Source organism: Lagenorhynchus albirostris, chromosome 12 (assembly GCF_949774975.1).
Source record: "Lagenorhynchus albirostris chromosome 12, mLagAlb1.1, whole genome shotgun sequence".
Classification (NCBI taxonomy): domain Eukaryota; kingdom Metazoa; phylum Chordata; class Mammalia; order Artiodactyla; family Delphinidae; genus Lagenorhynchus; species Lagenorhynchus albirostris.
This window is the reverse complement of record NC_083106.1, coordinates 14,427,389-14,443,969: the sequence shown is the minus strand read 5'-3', so window position 1 is coordinate 14,443,969 and position 16,581 is coordinate 14,427,389. Positions and strand designations below refer to the sequence as shown.

General features: G+C 42.6%; 1 protein-coding gene across 1 annotated transcript in view; it reads left to right on the top strand.

Annotated features, from left to right (window-relative positions):
• The first annotated feature begins 3,304 nt into the window (after window positions 1–3,304).
• CCDC170 (coiled-coil domain containing 170) overlaps window positions 3,305–16,581 on the top strand; it is a 97,291-nt gene continuing 84,014 nt past the window's right edge. The window contains 2 exon segments of the mRNA XM_060168068.1: window positions 3,305–3,976; window positions 14,511–15,288. Of these exon segments, the coding sequence (XP_060024051.1) occupies window positions 15,214–15,288 (75 nt within the window). The 5' untranslated portion in view covers window positions 3,305–3,976; window positions 14,511–15,213.

Here is a 16,581-nt window from a genome sequence, read left to right as displayed (position 1 = left end):
TCTTACCTTAACTTGATCTAAGGGCAAAAGAGTTTCACACAGCTAGTAAGTGGCTAGATTGGGGCTTGAACCCCAAATCTTCCAAGTCTCCTGCCCTTTAATGGTCCCATACATTCTTTAGGACAAATAGCAAGATCTCTCAGAGATCAGAAATATCTCTCTAGAAAGTTAGATTTTGTTCTATTGGCCACTGGTTCTCATCCTGTGCTTCTAGTAGCTCTTGGGGTTCCGTGGAGGAATGTTGGGGATTTGGGGTGGTGTGTAAGAAGGAGCCATGGGGAGGCACTTCAGTGGGACTCTAGCACCCCACCCTTTGTCAACTAGGTGAACCAGGGAAGTCTCCAAATTGGTCTGTTCTGCACACTCGGCTCCTGAAAAAGATTCCAGTTGAACAAAGATTCACTGGAGAAGAGGAGAAAGGCTTGGAAACCATTGCCATAAGTGAAACGGGGCCATTGAAAGTTTCTGAGGAGGTCATGTTTTAGAAAGATCAATCTGGCAGTTTTGTGGCAGGAAGCTTTCAATGTAGAGAGTCTGGTAGAGACAGACTTAGGAAGGAGGGGATAGAAACAGGAGAGGTTACAAGAGAGGTTACGGGAGCGGATGGGAGAGGGCAGGAAAGTCAGAGCAAGAAGTAGGAACAGCAAAAATTCAATTTGTCTGGATCTTAGTGTCCACAGGACCAAAATTGTTTTTGCATATTTATTTATTTTATTTAAAAAATTATACTAAACTTGACTTTCTTTCCTTTGGAGTACAATTCTATGAATTTCAGCACATGCATAGATTCGTGACCACCACCATAATCGGTGCAGAACAATTCCATCCATCACCGCCACCCCCCAAGCTCCTTCGTGCTATTCTTTTATAGTCACCCCTACCTCCACCCGTAATTCCTGGAACCACAGATCTTGTTCACCCATAATTCCTGGAACCACAGATCTTCTGTCCTACAGTTTTGTCCTTTTGAGAATGTAATATAGATGGAATCATACAATACAAACCTTTCTAGTTTGGCTTCTTTCATCCAACATAATGCCTTTGAGATTCACACATGTTGCCGTGAGCGTCAACATCCAGGAGACTCTGAGACAGGAAATAAGGCTGCAGAAGGGAGCTGTGCCTTAGTAATGCTGGGGCCTGAATGGTTTTGAGCTGGAAAGAGTAATCATTAGGTGCTACAAACTCTCTGAGGGAATTCGTTCATTTATTCCCTTATAGAATTATTTACTGAGCAACAGATATGTGCTATGTACTGTTTTAGATGTTGGGATGGAGTAATGAACAAAATCAAAATCCTATCCTCAAAGAGCTTACAGTCTAAGCGAGGGGAAACAAGCCCATGCGTGATTTAATGTCAGGAAATGATATACTCTGGGTAGGGGCATAAAGGAGAAGAGGCTGTTTCACACAAGGTGGTCGGGGACAGCCTTTGAACAGGCCAGATCTGATCTTGGTCCCGGATGAAATACATCAGGAAGCCGCCAGCCAGTCATCAGGAAAGTGAGAGGTGCAGGTTTAGGGAAACGTGAGTGTAAGGGGCCCTGGGATGGGAGCGTCCTTGCCACGTTTGAGGAAGAACAGCGAGGTGCAGCTATAGTAGCCGGGAGCGTGGAGCTGAGGCCAAGTCATGTGGGGTCTTAGGGGCCATTGAAAGGCCTTTGGATTTTTATTCAAAGTGTGATGGGTAGCCATCGGAGGGTTTCCAGCAAGAGTGACCTGCTCAGATGCATATTCTGTAAGGGCCACTTGTGCTGCTGAACAGAGAATAGACTCCTTTTTTTTTTTTTTTTTAAATTTTGCTGAAGTGTAGTTGATTTACAATGTTGTGTTAATTTCTGCTGGACAGCAAAGTGACTCAGTTATATATTCTTTTTCATATTCTTTTCCATTATGGTTTATCACAGGATATTGAATATAATTCCCTGTGATATCCAGTAGGACCTTATTGTTTACCCATCCTATATATAATAGTTTGTCTCTGCTAATCCCAAACTCCCAATCCAACCCTCCACCTGTGACCCACTTGGCAACCACAAGTCTGTTCTCTATATCTGTGAGTCTGTTTTTGTTTTGTAGATATGTTGATTTGTGTCGTATTTTAGAATCCATATATAAATGATGTTACATGGTATTTGTCTTTGTCTGACTTATTTCACTTAGTATGATAATCTCTAGGTCCATCCATGTTGCTGCAAATGGCATTATTTCATTCTTTTTAATGGCTGAGTAGTATTCCATTGTATATATGTACCACATCTTTATCCATGGACAGAGAATAGACTCTTAAAAGGAAGTGTGCTGGATGGATTGGGAGAGTGGGGAGAAACTGAGGCAAAGGAGTCATGTCATGTGGGCCTGAACTAGGCTGATGATAGAGAAAAATGGAAGAAAGATAAACGTAAAGAAATATTTTAGAGGAAAATGGAGTTTATCGTCTTAAGAGTATACATAGGTTGAAAATTTAAATAATTTCCAAAAATGCCGGTAATGCGTGGTAGATGATAAGGCCATTGTAAGTTCTGGAAACTAAGGATGCTTGGTGCCACTGCACCTAATATTTGCGATTGAATCAATGTAAATCGTGGCTTTCGAACTGTGCTCCTAAGAGCCTCTGGGGTTTTGTTAAGGTGTTTCCAGGAGCAGCAGGGGCAGTTTGGGGCTGGAGCTGCATTTTCAACTCCCAGTTCAACCAGAGCGGTGCCAAGATGATCTGTTTGATATATTTGCTTCCCTGAAAAATTTCACTGGAGCGAGGTATGACACAGGAAAAGGAGCGGGGTTACTGTGTAAGAAATCACACACCCCAAAGTCTTGGTGAATGAAGAGTCTTAGTCTTCTCCACAGGCAGAAGCTATTCTGCTCCCACAGCACTGCCGGGGTCATGGGGCGGGGAGGGGGGCGGGAGCAACAGGGCACAGCTAGTTGTATTGCAGAGCTGACTCCGTTAAGAAAAAATTTCCCCCTCAAATAATTGTATCGCTCCATGTTTTCTTCTAACCGTACTTACACTTAAGAGTTTTGATTTTACTTGCCATTGAAATGTTTTATTTTATTTTTTAATTTATTTTTTGCGGTACGCGGGCCTCTCACCGCTGCGGCCTCTCCCGTTGCGGAGCACAGGCTCCGGACGTGCGGGCTCAGCGGCCATGGCTCACGGGCCCAGCCACTCCGCGGCATGTGGGATCCTCCCGGACCGGGGTGCGAACCCACGTCCCCTGCATCGGCAGGCGGACTCTCAACCACTGCGCCACCAGGGAAGCCCTTTATTTTTTTATTTTTAAAAATGAAATGTTTTCTTTTTTTTCAGATACGATACATTATATAGGTAAGGTTATGTCGGCTGTTATAACAGATAAGCACCCGAAGCTCACTGGCTTAACAAATGGGAAGTCCAATCAGCCAGGACGCGTGTAGGGGAGGTGACGGGGTTGTCTGCTCTACGCAGACATTCCGGGACCCAGGCTGATGGAGGTTCGACCACATTCAGTATGTGGCTTCGGATGCCATCCTGGAATCAGGATCTGGCCAGATTGCAGGGGAAGAGAGCGCGTACAGAATCACATGGGAAGTTTTTACAGGCCCAACCTGAGAGTGATGTACTTTACTTCCGCCCACGTACCAAAGGCCAGAAATTCAAGGTCACGCCTAACCATGTTTAGTGGACAGCTAACCTGTCCCTGACACATACATGATTGCGATATAATAATTGGAAAACATAAACCTGGGCCCTGGATTTATGTTTTCACCTCGGGGCAAGTCAGGCTGAATTTATGTCTGAGTGTTTGTGACTATATGTGAATCCTGAAATGTGTAAGAACTGATTGAGAGAGTTTTGTTCACAGGTATGTTATAGAATGGCTGCCTCTGAAGCATGGTGTGCTAAGGAATGAGGATAATTCTGACTTTTCCTCATTTTATTTTTCAGAGTTCTGGGAAGATCACCTCCCTAGTGAAGTCTTTCACCTACCATCAGGTACATTTATAACTCCAGCCATGATGACTTACCATGTTTGCAATATTGCTTGGTGACTAATTGTTTTGCGACTGTGTTTTATGGTTTTTCTCTTTTCTGCATCTCATCATTCCTCGTTAACCAGAAAGTCCTCGAGGTTAGACTTAAATACCTTTTACTCTTTTGAACTCACTGTACACTCTGATCACCGTTCTGTATCGAGAGCAGGTATTAAGTAATTGTGGCTGATTTAGCAAATGAAATAAAGGCAGTTTACACTCATAGATCAGTATTTTGGAAGCACCTCAAGAGACGTCTGTCCCTGAAAAGGCTGGGGCATTCATTTCTTTAGAAAATGATTAGCCAAAGACTCAGCTTCCTGTGACTTGCTTCCTTCTCTTTCTTCTTCATTAGAGGTTTTATAAACCAAGGAAATTTGTGACTCATAATGCAAGCTTATAAAGAGGGTATTTTAATTGAGGTCAAATCAGTGAATCAGCAGAAGATTAAAATCTCTTTCCAAAAATTAGACAAATTTATTTTTATGATGTTGTTGAGAGGAGTAGATGAGGATGACTTTATATGTATGTATAAGTTTGGCTAAATCGAATTGGTAATAAAATCTAGCCTGGTCCGAGTCAGAAAAATCATCAAAATGTTTTTGAATACTTTTGCACAAACCTCAACAGGAAGTTAGAATCGATACTGAAGACCCAGAGCACACGAGGAACAGTCTTCTCTCTCAACTTCTATAAACTTTTTATTAACAAGAATTATTTGTTGCTTTTTGAAGGAAAGTTGGCATCCTTTTAAAAGAAACCCAAAGCATGTCTAAAATGGGGTCAGGAAAATCCCACACTCCCCCACCCAAAGCCATAAGATTTTCCAAAATAATAAAGACATTTTAAAGATCCAGAAGAAGCTGGGGTTTTGCTTAATTTAGAAACCACATTTGCTTTTGAAAGTTGTTTTTTTTTAATGGAACATTTGTTTGGCAAGTTATCATATTTTTCGGTGGAATGTGACATTGGTCCTTCAAGAACTTCAACTTGCGGGAGCAAAAAGAACCCGAAGAACTGCATTCCTGTTTTCATCGCTGTCTTGGAGTGACCCTGTCGAAACAGAACTGTGACATGAGGGTCCTGTTGTCTTCAACACCGGACACATCCTGTGTATGGATGACCATCCTGAGGGAAGGCCAGGTCCCTGGGGAGGACTTGGTGTCCACAGGCTTGTAGGCTGTGAGGGTGGGATCTTGCTCTTTAAAAACCTGAAATCCTATTTATTAATTTAGATGAGAAAGTTATCAAATGGGCATGACATTAACAGTTGAGGTTCAGTATCTTTCCCCTGAGCCTCCACTGGACAATATCCTCTCTTGTGGTTACTATTTTCTTTATTATATGTTAATATATTCCATTAAGTTACAGTCCTGTCTTGGCTGGGGAAACATTGTCTTTATAAGGGGTTTTGCATATCTCTGCTTCGGTTTAATCAAATGAGGCCAATTGATTTCTTTTTTTAAATTGAAGTATAGTTGATGTACAGTAATATTATATGTTATAGGTGTACAATATAGTGATTCACAATTTTTAAAGGTTAAACTCCACCTATAGTTATTATAAAATACTGGTTATATTCCCCATGTTGTACAATATATCCTTGTAGCTTATTTTATACATTGTAGTTTGTACCTCTTAATCCCCTACCCCTATATTGACCCTGCCCTTTTCCCTCTCCCCACTGGTTACCACTGGTTTGTTCTTTATATCTGTGTCTGTTTCTCTTTTGTCACATCCACTAGTTTGTTGTATTTTTTGGATTCCGCATATAAGTGATATCATACAGTATTTGTCTTTCTCTGACTTATTTCGCTTAGCATAATGCCCTCCAAGTTCATCCATGTTGCTGCAAATGGCAAAATTTCACTTTTAATATGGCTGAGTAGTATTCCTTTGTGTAAATATATATATATACACACATACATGTATATGTGTATACATACACACATACATATAAAGCATATATATATATACACATGTAAAGTTTATATATATATATATAACATCTTTATCCATTCATCTGTTGATGGACACTTTGATTGCTTCCATATTGATTGGCAATTCCAATCAATTGCCAATTGATTTCTTCTTTTTTTTTTTTTGGCTGTGTTGGGTCTTCGTTGCTGTGTGTGGGCTTTCTCTAGTTGTGGTGAGCGGGGGCTACTCTTCGTTGCGGTGCGTAGGCTTCTCATTGCGGTGGCTTCTCCTGTTGCAGAGCATGGGCTCTAGGCGTGCGGGCTTCAGTAGTTGTGGCACACGGGCTCAGTAGTTGTGGCTCGCGGGCTCTAGCGCACAGGCTCAGTAGTTGTGGCGCACAGGCTTAGTTGCTCCGCGGCATGTGGGATCTTCCCGGACCAGGGCTCGCACCCGTGTCCCCTGCATTGGCAGGCGGATTCTTAACCACTGCGCCACCAGGGAAGTCCCAAGGGCAATTGATTTCTAAGTTCTTGGAGATGAGGTGCCTCTGTTGCTTCTACCTACAGCCTCTTTCTAAGATCCTTATTTTCCAAAAGTAATGAAAATGCTTTAAGAATTTATTCTTATATACTGAGTAGTTAAAAAAACTTTTTTTTTAATCCTGTGATAGTCCAAAGTTCTGAGTAATTTAGAATAAGAGTAAACCCTTTGCTTTTCTAGTGCTTTTTTGCAGTGTCTTGTGGGGGAATTTTCTACTCTGTTTTAAAATAATAACGCGAATAGCTAACACTTACTCTGTACTTTGTCCCAGGGTCTGTATTAGGCACTTTACATGCATTAACTCATGTAATCCTCGCAACAACTCCATGGGTTAAGTACTGTTATTACCTCTATGGTACAGATGAGGAAATAGGCCCAAGGAGGTAGAGAAATTTGCCCAAGATCACAAGGCTAGGAAGTGGCAGAGCCAGAATTTCATCCCAGGCAGATTGGCTCCAGGGTCTGTCCGTTTAACCACTGTTGGAGGGCCTCCAAGGCCAGAGATAAATTCAAGGACTTTTAGTATTTTTTAAAAAAGGACAAGACCTCTCATACAAGTTTATATTCTACTGGTGCTTTTTTTTTCATATATATGAAAAGAACTAGATCTCATTTATAATCTGATTTCAATTAAGGGTGTATCTACTGATTGCCAACTTTGTTAAAGCAGGGGAAATGCTTGACCCTACAGAGTTTCACTGGGTAGTCAGTCTGCTACTTCCAGCTACCAAGGAGGGCTGGCTTTCATCTGGGAAATATCTGCCAACTTTATGCATCAGTTCTAATTTTTCAGTAATACATCTATTGAAGTGATACAGCAGTGATATTCTTTCAACATCGTAAACCTCTCTTTTAAAGATTATATTGCTACATAACAACCAAAAATATTTTTGTAAACACCACTGCTTCTTTTTTTATTCAAAGAATTTCCTAATCTCTTTGATGCTTCCATGCACAATGAATTTCAATTCCTGCGTTATTTTGCTGATAACACTTGTTTTTAAAATCATACCAAATGAACATAGAGCAAAGGCACTTAAAAGTTATTATTTTGAAGTAACGTTTGGCTTGCTTTTTAGAATACATGATAAATGCTGCAAATCTTTGAACTCATTTTTATTCTTCACTTCATTTTTTCATCCCTAAAGGGTTTAAAATATAGGTAGACTAAAAAATACTGTGAGACAGAAAAAAAATAACAAGGATTCACAGATTTTTTTCATTTTGTCATGTGTGATAAATTTCCAAAACTTTCTACCTATAGAGTATTTTGGAAAATCTAATTTTACTTCAGGTGGATAATTTTTTAACAAGAATATAGAATTAAAAAATTCATATTACATGGTCATGTAACTGAATTGGCAGGAAATACATTTGACTTATCCCATTTAATTATTTTATTTTTTATTTTTTATTTTTTTGGCTGTGTCGGGTCTTCGTCGCGGTGAGCAGGCTTCTCATTGTGATGGCTTCTCTTGTTGTGGAGCACGGGCTCTAGGCACGCGGGCTTCAGTAGTTGTGGCGTGCGGGCTTCAGCAGTTGTGGCATGTGGGCTCAGTAGTTGTGGCTCACGGGCTCTAGAGCACAGGCTCAGTAGTTGTGGTGCACGGGCTTAGTTGCTCCAAGGCATGTGGGATCTTACCAGACCAGGGCTCGAACTCGTGTCTCCTTCATTGGCAGGCAGATTCTTTACACTTGCACCACCAGGAAGTCCCATAATTATTGCATTATTAAATATGAATTATTTAATGGCAGCTGTCATGATGAAAACACTTGTAGATTTAAATTGTTAACTCCAAGATACCATTCTAAACAAAAAACAAACAGCAGATGATACAAACTGCATTGTGAGTGTCAAATTTAATTAGCAATTAATTCCAGTGGAATACAGTAGATTCTTGTTACTCACAGTAGTTATATTCTATAAAGTCGCTTTAAACACTGAATTAGCAAATACTGATCCACTGCTTCCAGGGGAAATACAGGCTTAGGTTTCTGTGAGCCTTTGGTCACAGCATCTTCATTAACTGATCAATACATGACCTTGTCCTATGTGTGTTTCTGTTTAGAGACACTTTAATATATATTGTTGATTCATTAATGCTGAACTCATGACCAACAGCCATGAGTAACTCTGTAACTCATGCCTAAATGAAGCTTATCTAACACACTGTTTTCTCTGTGAGGCACATCACAGCCTTATTGGCTTAAGAACACCAGACAGCACTTCATCACTATGCCTAGGGGCCATTTAAAATAGCAAAATCACACAAACACACAAAAGCAAAAAAATGCAAAACAAACAAACAAACAAAAAAAGTGGAACTAAATGGACCACAAAAAGGACACTTGTTTACACTCTGAGAGCTGAAACAAGAAGGCAGAGTGTCGCTTTGTTTGATCTCGGCTGGGAACATGCATGTCGGTTGACTCAAATTTCTCACCAGTCTGGGCACGTCAGTGAATGACCGAGAAAGCTCCGTGAGTATTGATTTTGGGGTTGTGAATCAATTTCGGTAAGTAGGTAAATTCGCAAGTATTGAATCCACAAATAGCAAGGATTGACTGTATTTGTAAAACTGAAAGATATACACTGATCAGTGTGTCAGAAAACCAGTTTCTTATTTAGAAACCCAAGTTGTTTTAGTTATTATTCACTTATCAAAGTTAGTCCTCCTTCATAGATCAAAGCAGCTGGTACATATCTAACCTTTTAGAAAAGACATTTTATTTCTATCAGTTGAAAAAAATGTCATATTAAATGTACAAACAGCCCACCTTCAAAATTTACAAAAGCGTAATAAAAATACAAAGAAATTTCAAAATAGCAAAAATGTCTCTGCTTTGAACAGTGTCCCTTAAAATGTGGTGCCCTCGTGCAGTGCACAACCTGACCAACCATATGTGGCAGCCTGGATTGTATCTAGGTTGCATAGGGGAAGCACAGTAGGCAGAGTGGATGGGATCAACTTTTGAGAAATGCTGTGAGATAACATCAGTTATAAAGAGTAGAGAACTTGGAGGCAGAGAGATCTCACTTGAAATACCTGTACTGCCATTTATGTCATGTGCATGTGAGCAAGTTCCCTCTCTGAACTTTAGTTTTTATATCTGTAATAAGAGGATAATAATACCCACTTCAGAGGAGTTGATTTGAGGAGGAAAAATAAAATACCTATGAAAATTATAAAAAAAAGAGGCATATGATGTTAATAAGACTCTCCCTCTTTTCCTGTAAGCAGTGGGGTTTCCTTGAAGTTTTAGAACACGGGAATCATCTGATCAGATTGGGGTTTTTAAAAAATAATTCTTGTGTTGGTTTGAAAATGGATTAGAAGCAGACTGGTATAAAGTCCCAGATTAAAAAAAAACAAACAGAAAAAGCCCTAAAAAACTCCTTAAAACCTAGTCTAAGGCAATCAATTGATAGCAAGAATGGAGAAAGGAGAAACAGACTGAAGAGTTATTTCAGAGACTGAATTGTGCAGTTGAAGATGTTATCCTTTCTGGAACCGCCTTCCTTAGCTGGAATCCCCCCTCCCCCCAACAGCTGCTGGGAGTGTTGGCTGTAAAAGGCTGTCCCTTCCGCTGGAGACTTGTGCTCCTGCCGATGGCTGACTGACAGGAGACCTGGATGGGGCAGGGGGAGGGGGGTTGCAGGTACAAAGGGCCAGCCCCCTGGAACCAAAGTGGGAAGTTAGTTTCCAGGCTTGCCCCACATGCTGGAGTAGCTCGTTCTCCTGCCCCATTCTGTTTTCCTCACCTCCTTGTCCTAGGAGCACTCCTCAGTAAACCACTTCCTTATGAATCCTGACCACAGGCTCTTCCTGGGGAACTAACGCCAAAGGGGAAAGACTTATCTAAAAGACCCATAGCTGCAAGGGAATGTGGAGGAGAGAGCAGTCAAAGAAGGCCCTTAGGGCTCTTGCTTCATCCCAGACTTGCCATAATCCTCCAGACTGGTTGACACTTTTCCTGTAAAGAGACACATGGTGAAGTAGTTCTTCTGACAGTCTGCCGGAAAGTTCACTGTCCCCTTGGGATAAAAAATATTAACACTGACTGCATGATTAATCCTTCCAAATTTTTCCTAAAATATTGAACTATTTTAAATTTGCAACTTTACAGCTGAAGGATTGCTTCAGTAAGGCCATGGAGGATGGCGTTGTGTACAACGAAATCTCTTTGATGACTTGAGGAAATATAGGTTGCAATTGAATGAAAATATGTTGAATTTAAAGTGAGATAAAAATCATGTGAGTTTCGAAAGTATATATTTATTATGGATGTTTTTCAGAACCTTCTACTTACGCAGCTAAAATATTTTAAAAAGCACTTTAAGTTTTTGATAAGGATTTTACTTTTTTTAATAAAAAGAGCAGTCTGTGATTGACTTTAATGCTGAAACCAAAGGTCCCTGAATTGGTTATTTTTTATAAAGAGAGCTCTCAGTGGTTTCTAAGCTTAGCTTATCATAAAGTTATAAAATGGATCACATTTATTTTAGGTATAAAATATGTTGGAAACAGTTATATGTATTGGGAAAAGAAAACGGACTTTAAAAATAAATGATATGAAAATTTATGAAGATCTTTGGAAGTGACAGTGATAGATTGTTTTACAACTAGCTGTGTTGTCCTACTAGGACAAATAAGGGACGGGGATTTGTTTTAGGATGAATTGGTAAAACAACAACCATTGCTAAAGAAGGACTAATTATTAGAGAGATCAAATAGAAATCAGCAAAGCAACTGAAACAAATCTAAGACAGGGCTGAGAATGGTTATAAAGTCCTTTAAATGCAGTCACTTAAAGGACAGAAGGAGGTTTTGGTGGTCTTTTACCAAGGAATCTTGTGTTGGATGACTAAAGCAGTTTGCAGGTTTGGCAACATTTCATCCAGGTTAGGAAAACATTTAAATCAAACATTCTTTGAAAACAATCTTTAGACAAACAAAATGTTACAGGAGTGCTTTCCAGACAGGTTTCTAAATATATTGAAAGCGCCCAAAGTTTCCTATTACAGATTTTTCCTATGAGAAACTTGTATATTTGCAAGACAAACAAGTAAACAAACAAAAGGAAGAAACTGGAGAAATAAACTTACGAAACCACAAGAAAGCTCCAGAATAAAAGCCCAAGTGCCAGAGATGCAGCTCTTCCTCGCTTCCCAGAGCTACTGATGCGGCATTTTATCTTGTCTCAGATACCATGTTTATTGAATGTATATCTCAACGTGCCAGCTCTGTAAACATATTTCAGGATAAGATTGAACATTATAGCAGAATGAGCCGGAAATTCTGGTTTAAGCTGGGTGTGCCCAGGGCTTCCCGTTCCCAAACTACAAAATATTTGTTTGCCTTCTCCTATCAGCGCCGCAGACTAAATTTGTCCCAAACTGAACTCTCTCTCCTTTACCCTCCTCGGTTTTATGTCCTCACTGCTTTTCAGGCCTCACTATGCTTTCAGCCTGGCTGGTAAACTCAGCCTCCAGTGGATTCCCCCTCCGAACCTTCCCCTCCTCACATGACTGCCCCCAGCCGGCCGGTCCCTCCTCTCACCTGGCCTGTGACAGCTCCCCCTGCAGGCCTCCTTGCCTTCCCTCTCTCTCCTCCTGTGTATCCCACCTCCTGTTGCCCTGTTATCTTCCTTTGGTTGCAGCCTTCGTCCTGTTGCTGTTTAAAAACTTGGCCTAAACTACTATATATAAAATAGATAAGCACCAAGGTCCTACTGTAGAGCACAGGGAAACTATACCTTATAATAAACTGTAATGGAAAAGAATCTGAAAAAGAATATACACATATAACCGAATCACTGAAACTAATACAACATTGTTAATCAACTATGGCTAAAAACTTGGCCAGCTAAAGGGTTTCTATACACTAGCCTGGTATCTAATAAGGAACCTCCCTCTTCTATAAAGAAGCAGGTATGAGGTGGACTAGGTCACGCACCTGGCAGCTTCCTGACTCTGTCGTCATTATAAAGAAAACTAGAAGTCTGTACCGAGATATTACAAACCATAATATATTGCCCACACATGCAGTTTTGTGAGTAATCTGGGCTGGAACGTGCTTTGTGCATTTTTACTAACTGTGCCCACCCCCCAGGCCTTGCTTAAACTATCATCATACCCAGAGTTCCCCCCACTGCCAGCCTGCGTATTCTATCACCATAGTGCCAGTCAGTCCCAAACTGTAGTCCCTTCCAGGGTCCAGCTCAGACGTACATCCAGACGCAGGGTCCTCCTTTCAATTCTCAAGGGACACATCATCGGGTGCTACCTTGAAGGGTCACTTGGCTCATGTCTTGACATCCCAGAAAGTTTGCAGGCATCCAGGGAAGGGTCAGGCCAGGTACTTTTTCTTTTCCCACTTACTGCAAAACTATATTGCTTTCATAGAGAAGAATCTGTTTAACACTGATTTAAAATCTTTTATTGTGTGTATTTGTTTTTTTCCAGCTTTATAGAGGTATAACTGACAAAACTGTAAGACATTAAAAGTGTGCATAGTGGTGATTTGATATGTTATATTTTGAAAGGATTCCTCCCATCTCTTTAATTAACACATTCATCACCAACACCGATTTTTAAAGACTGTGTAAATTCATATCTTCTGGTGTCATGAAGAAGAGTTACAAGCTTGACCACAGTGACCAGAATTAGACTTTATGAAACTGAATTCTGCAACAATTGGACGTGGAGTTAAGGGAGAAGGGACTTTTTCAGACAGTTTTTCTTCCAGGTGACTTGAGGTTTCAATCAGCTTTTGTGTTTCCTCGGGCAGTGTCGTTTCATTGAAAATTTGACAAGTGGGACTTCCCTGGTGTCTCAGTGGTTAAGAATCCGCCTGCCAATATAGGGGACATGGGTTCAATCCCTGGTCTGGGAGGATCCCACATGCCGTGGAGCAACTAAACCCGTGCACCACAACTACTGAGCCTGAGCTCTAGAGCCTGCGAGCCACAACTACTGAGCCCATGTGCCACAACTACTGAAACCCGCGTGGCTAGAGCCCGTGCTCCACAACAAGAGAAGCCACCGCAATGAGAAGCCCGCGCATGGCAACAAAAAGTAGCCCCTGCTCACCGCAACTAGAGAAAGCCCGCACGCAGCAACGAAGACCCAGCGCAGCCAAAAATAAAGAAAATTAAAAAAAAAAAGAAAATTTGACAAGTGTGTAGTGATTCTACTTCAAGGAAAAACTGCAAGTTGAAAGCACGTTTACTACAAACTATACTATTAACAGGAGATTTCTGAAAGCTTTCATTTGCATTAAGGACTTTTTTGTTTTTTTTAATGTTGGTTCAAGTGAAAGCATGGAGGTGATTCTGGACTGGATACGTGGCAATGTTACTGTAAAATCAAATGCCATAAGGACTTCCCTGGTGGCGCAGTGGTTAAGACTCCCCGCTCCCAGTGCAGGGGGCCTGGGTTCCATCACTGGTCAAGGAACAAGATCCCACGTGCATGCCGCAACTGAGTTCGCATGCCACAACTAAGGAGCCAGACCCGGCGCAACCAAATAAACAAATAAAATAAATATAAAACAAAATCAAAAGCCATCCTCAAGGCCAAGAAGTCCTCAGAGTAGGATGGTTGGATGGAATCTAAGAAAAGCTGCCACATCTGTGAGTTCATTTAATTTTAGAACAGCACACAGGGAGGTCCATCAAGGGCCTTGAAGTGAGGTGAATGTGGGTTCCAGTTTGAGGTTCTGCTACAAATAGTGGGACCTTAGGCACGTTACTCACCTTCTCTGTGCTTTTAGTCTTATGGTCTGGGGTCTGATCATCATTCTGCCACTGACCAGCTGTATACTCTTGGACAATTTATTTCATTTCCCTGTGATTGTTTCCTCACTTTAAAAATGGATCATTCTTATATCCACTTCATAATCTTGTTTTAAGGAATGAAATCTTAGTTGGAAAGCAGTTAGAAAAGCTCTTGAAAGAACACATGTAAGTGTTTTATAACCAGAAGCCATGGCTGTTGTAACACTAGTATTACTAATATTTATATTTCCCTGCAGGGTTGTTGAGAAGGTTGAATGCGAGAACGCTACATGATCTGCGGATCCCAGTACAAAAGGCAAATGTAGGACCCTTTGTTCAAAAATCACTAAGAATTTCAAGAGTGGGACAGCAGGGAGTTAAACCAAGCGTGAGGCCCTTCTGAGCGCAGGGCCTGTGCCACTGCACGGATTGCACACCCAGCAAGCGGCCAGGCGCTGGAAGACGCAGAAGCCTTGGCACACAGTGGGCGCTAAATAAATGCTCATTCACCTTCGTGACAGCGCACGCCGCCAGTCCTGTCAACACTGACCCCTGGCTATCACTCGTCCCTGACCTGAGGACAAGACCCGGAACTGCGCTCGCGATGGAGTCCCGCGGTGAAGACCAGCCTCCAGCCCCGCTGTCCCCCGTCGCTCCGGCGGGTGTGTGAGCCTCATCCTGGCCGGATGTGGCCGCTCGGCCGCTGCGCCGCGCCGCGCACCGCGGGGGACACCCTCGGGAGGAACGGGGTCAGTCAGGCGCCCCCGGGCGCGTCTCGGAGGCCCGGACGGCTCGCAGCCAGGCCCGGGTTCCGGGTCTCGCGGGCGCAGCGTGCGTCCGGGCCTCGCCGCAGTGTTTACCGGTTGCCCGAGGAGACGCACCGCGCGCACCGGCGGCTCCCGCGCCCCCCTGGCTCCCCGCCGCCCGCGGGTCCGAGCGCGCAGCGGGGCCCCGGCCGCCATGAGCTGCTCCGGCCGACGGCGCCCGCAGCCCACCCGCCGCGCCGCCTTCGGCGTCAAGTCGCCAGCGCCCGAGGTACCGTAGCAGCCCGCGGCCGCGCGCGTGGGTGGCACCGGCGGCCCGTCTACACCCGGGAGGGCGCGGGGGAGGCTCGGCCCCGGCTGCGCGGCCCGGGCTGTGCTGGGCGCTCCTCGCCGGCAAACTTTCCTCTCGATGGCGTGGGGAGATAGTAGTCGGAACGGGACTGGAATTGCCAGCGGCCGGTTAATCTTAGGAAGTTAGGGGCAAGTCGGGAGTTTGTGAAATGCTGTTGAATTTTGAGGTTGTACCGGTTTGCTTCTCTTGGCCATTTAAACGGGTTAAGTTCTAAAAACGGTGTGTCTGGCTCCTGTAGACCCTCCCCGCCCCCGGAGCAAAGCATTCTTGCAGTTAACTTAGCCTACTTAGCTACTAAGACGTGATTCAGAGCAGTTTCTTCAAAGCCTGAGGTGGTAGGATTAATGCCAGTCTTGGGCAAAGTCGCTGGCCTCCTGGTTGCCAGCCACTCCAGAAACAGTAATTCGATTGTCGTTGGCTCCATTTACGCATTTACTCCCAGGAGGTACTTAGGCACTGGGGACTTTCAGGCTCAGCCTGGGTTAAGTGTCCTCTTCTGGACCTGGCACCAGGGGCCCACCAGGCATAGAGTGTGTCAGGGGTGCTTGCCAGAGACACAGGGGAACTGTGTTCAGCGGAACTGCTAGCCCCAGAGGGTGTCCTCAGCCCAGCCGTACTGACCACAGAAATCCCTGGGGCACACTCTTCAATTCAAAACATGGGGTGGGTTCTCCAACATGCTGTAGGAGTTGTAATATTCAGCAGCTTTGCTTGTTGCCTTAGAGCTGACCCATTTACCTACATTTAGATTTTTCTGATTCCTGGTATATTTTTGGGAAACTAGTACCGTCTTGTACAAATAAAATTAATTTTTCTTCCACTGGACATTTGCATATTTTATCCCTATTTAGTATCCTCTGTGAATTAAGAATATTAGCCCATGCATGAGTACGTAGAATTTTTATATTATTTATATTTGTTTGGGGAACAAACTGAAAGTAAATCACAAACTTCATGGCCCTTCATCCCTAAATACTCTAGTGTGTATCTCCTAAGAACAAGGGCATTCTCTAAGCAAAATGCAATGATCAAATTCAGGGTGTTTAGCATTGTTGTAATAGTATTTTCTAATGTACACTATCTGCTAAAATTTTGCCAATTGTCCTAATAATGCCATTTACTGCAGTTTTTTTTTTTTTCATTTCAGGATCACACATTATATTTACTTGTGTGTCTTTAGTCTCTTTAAACCTGGACCAGTTCCTCAGCATT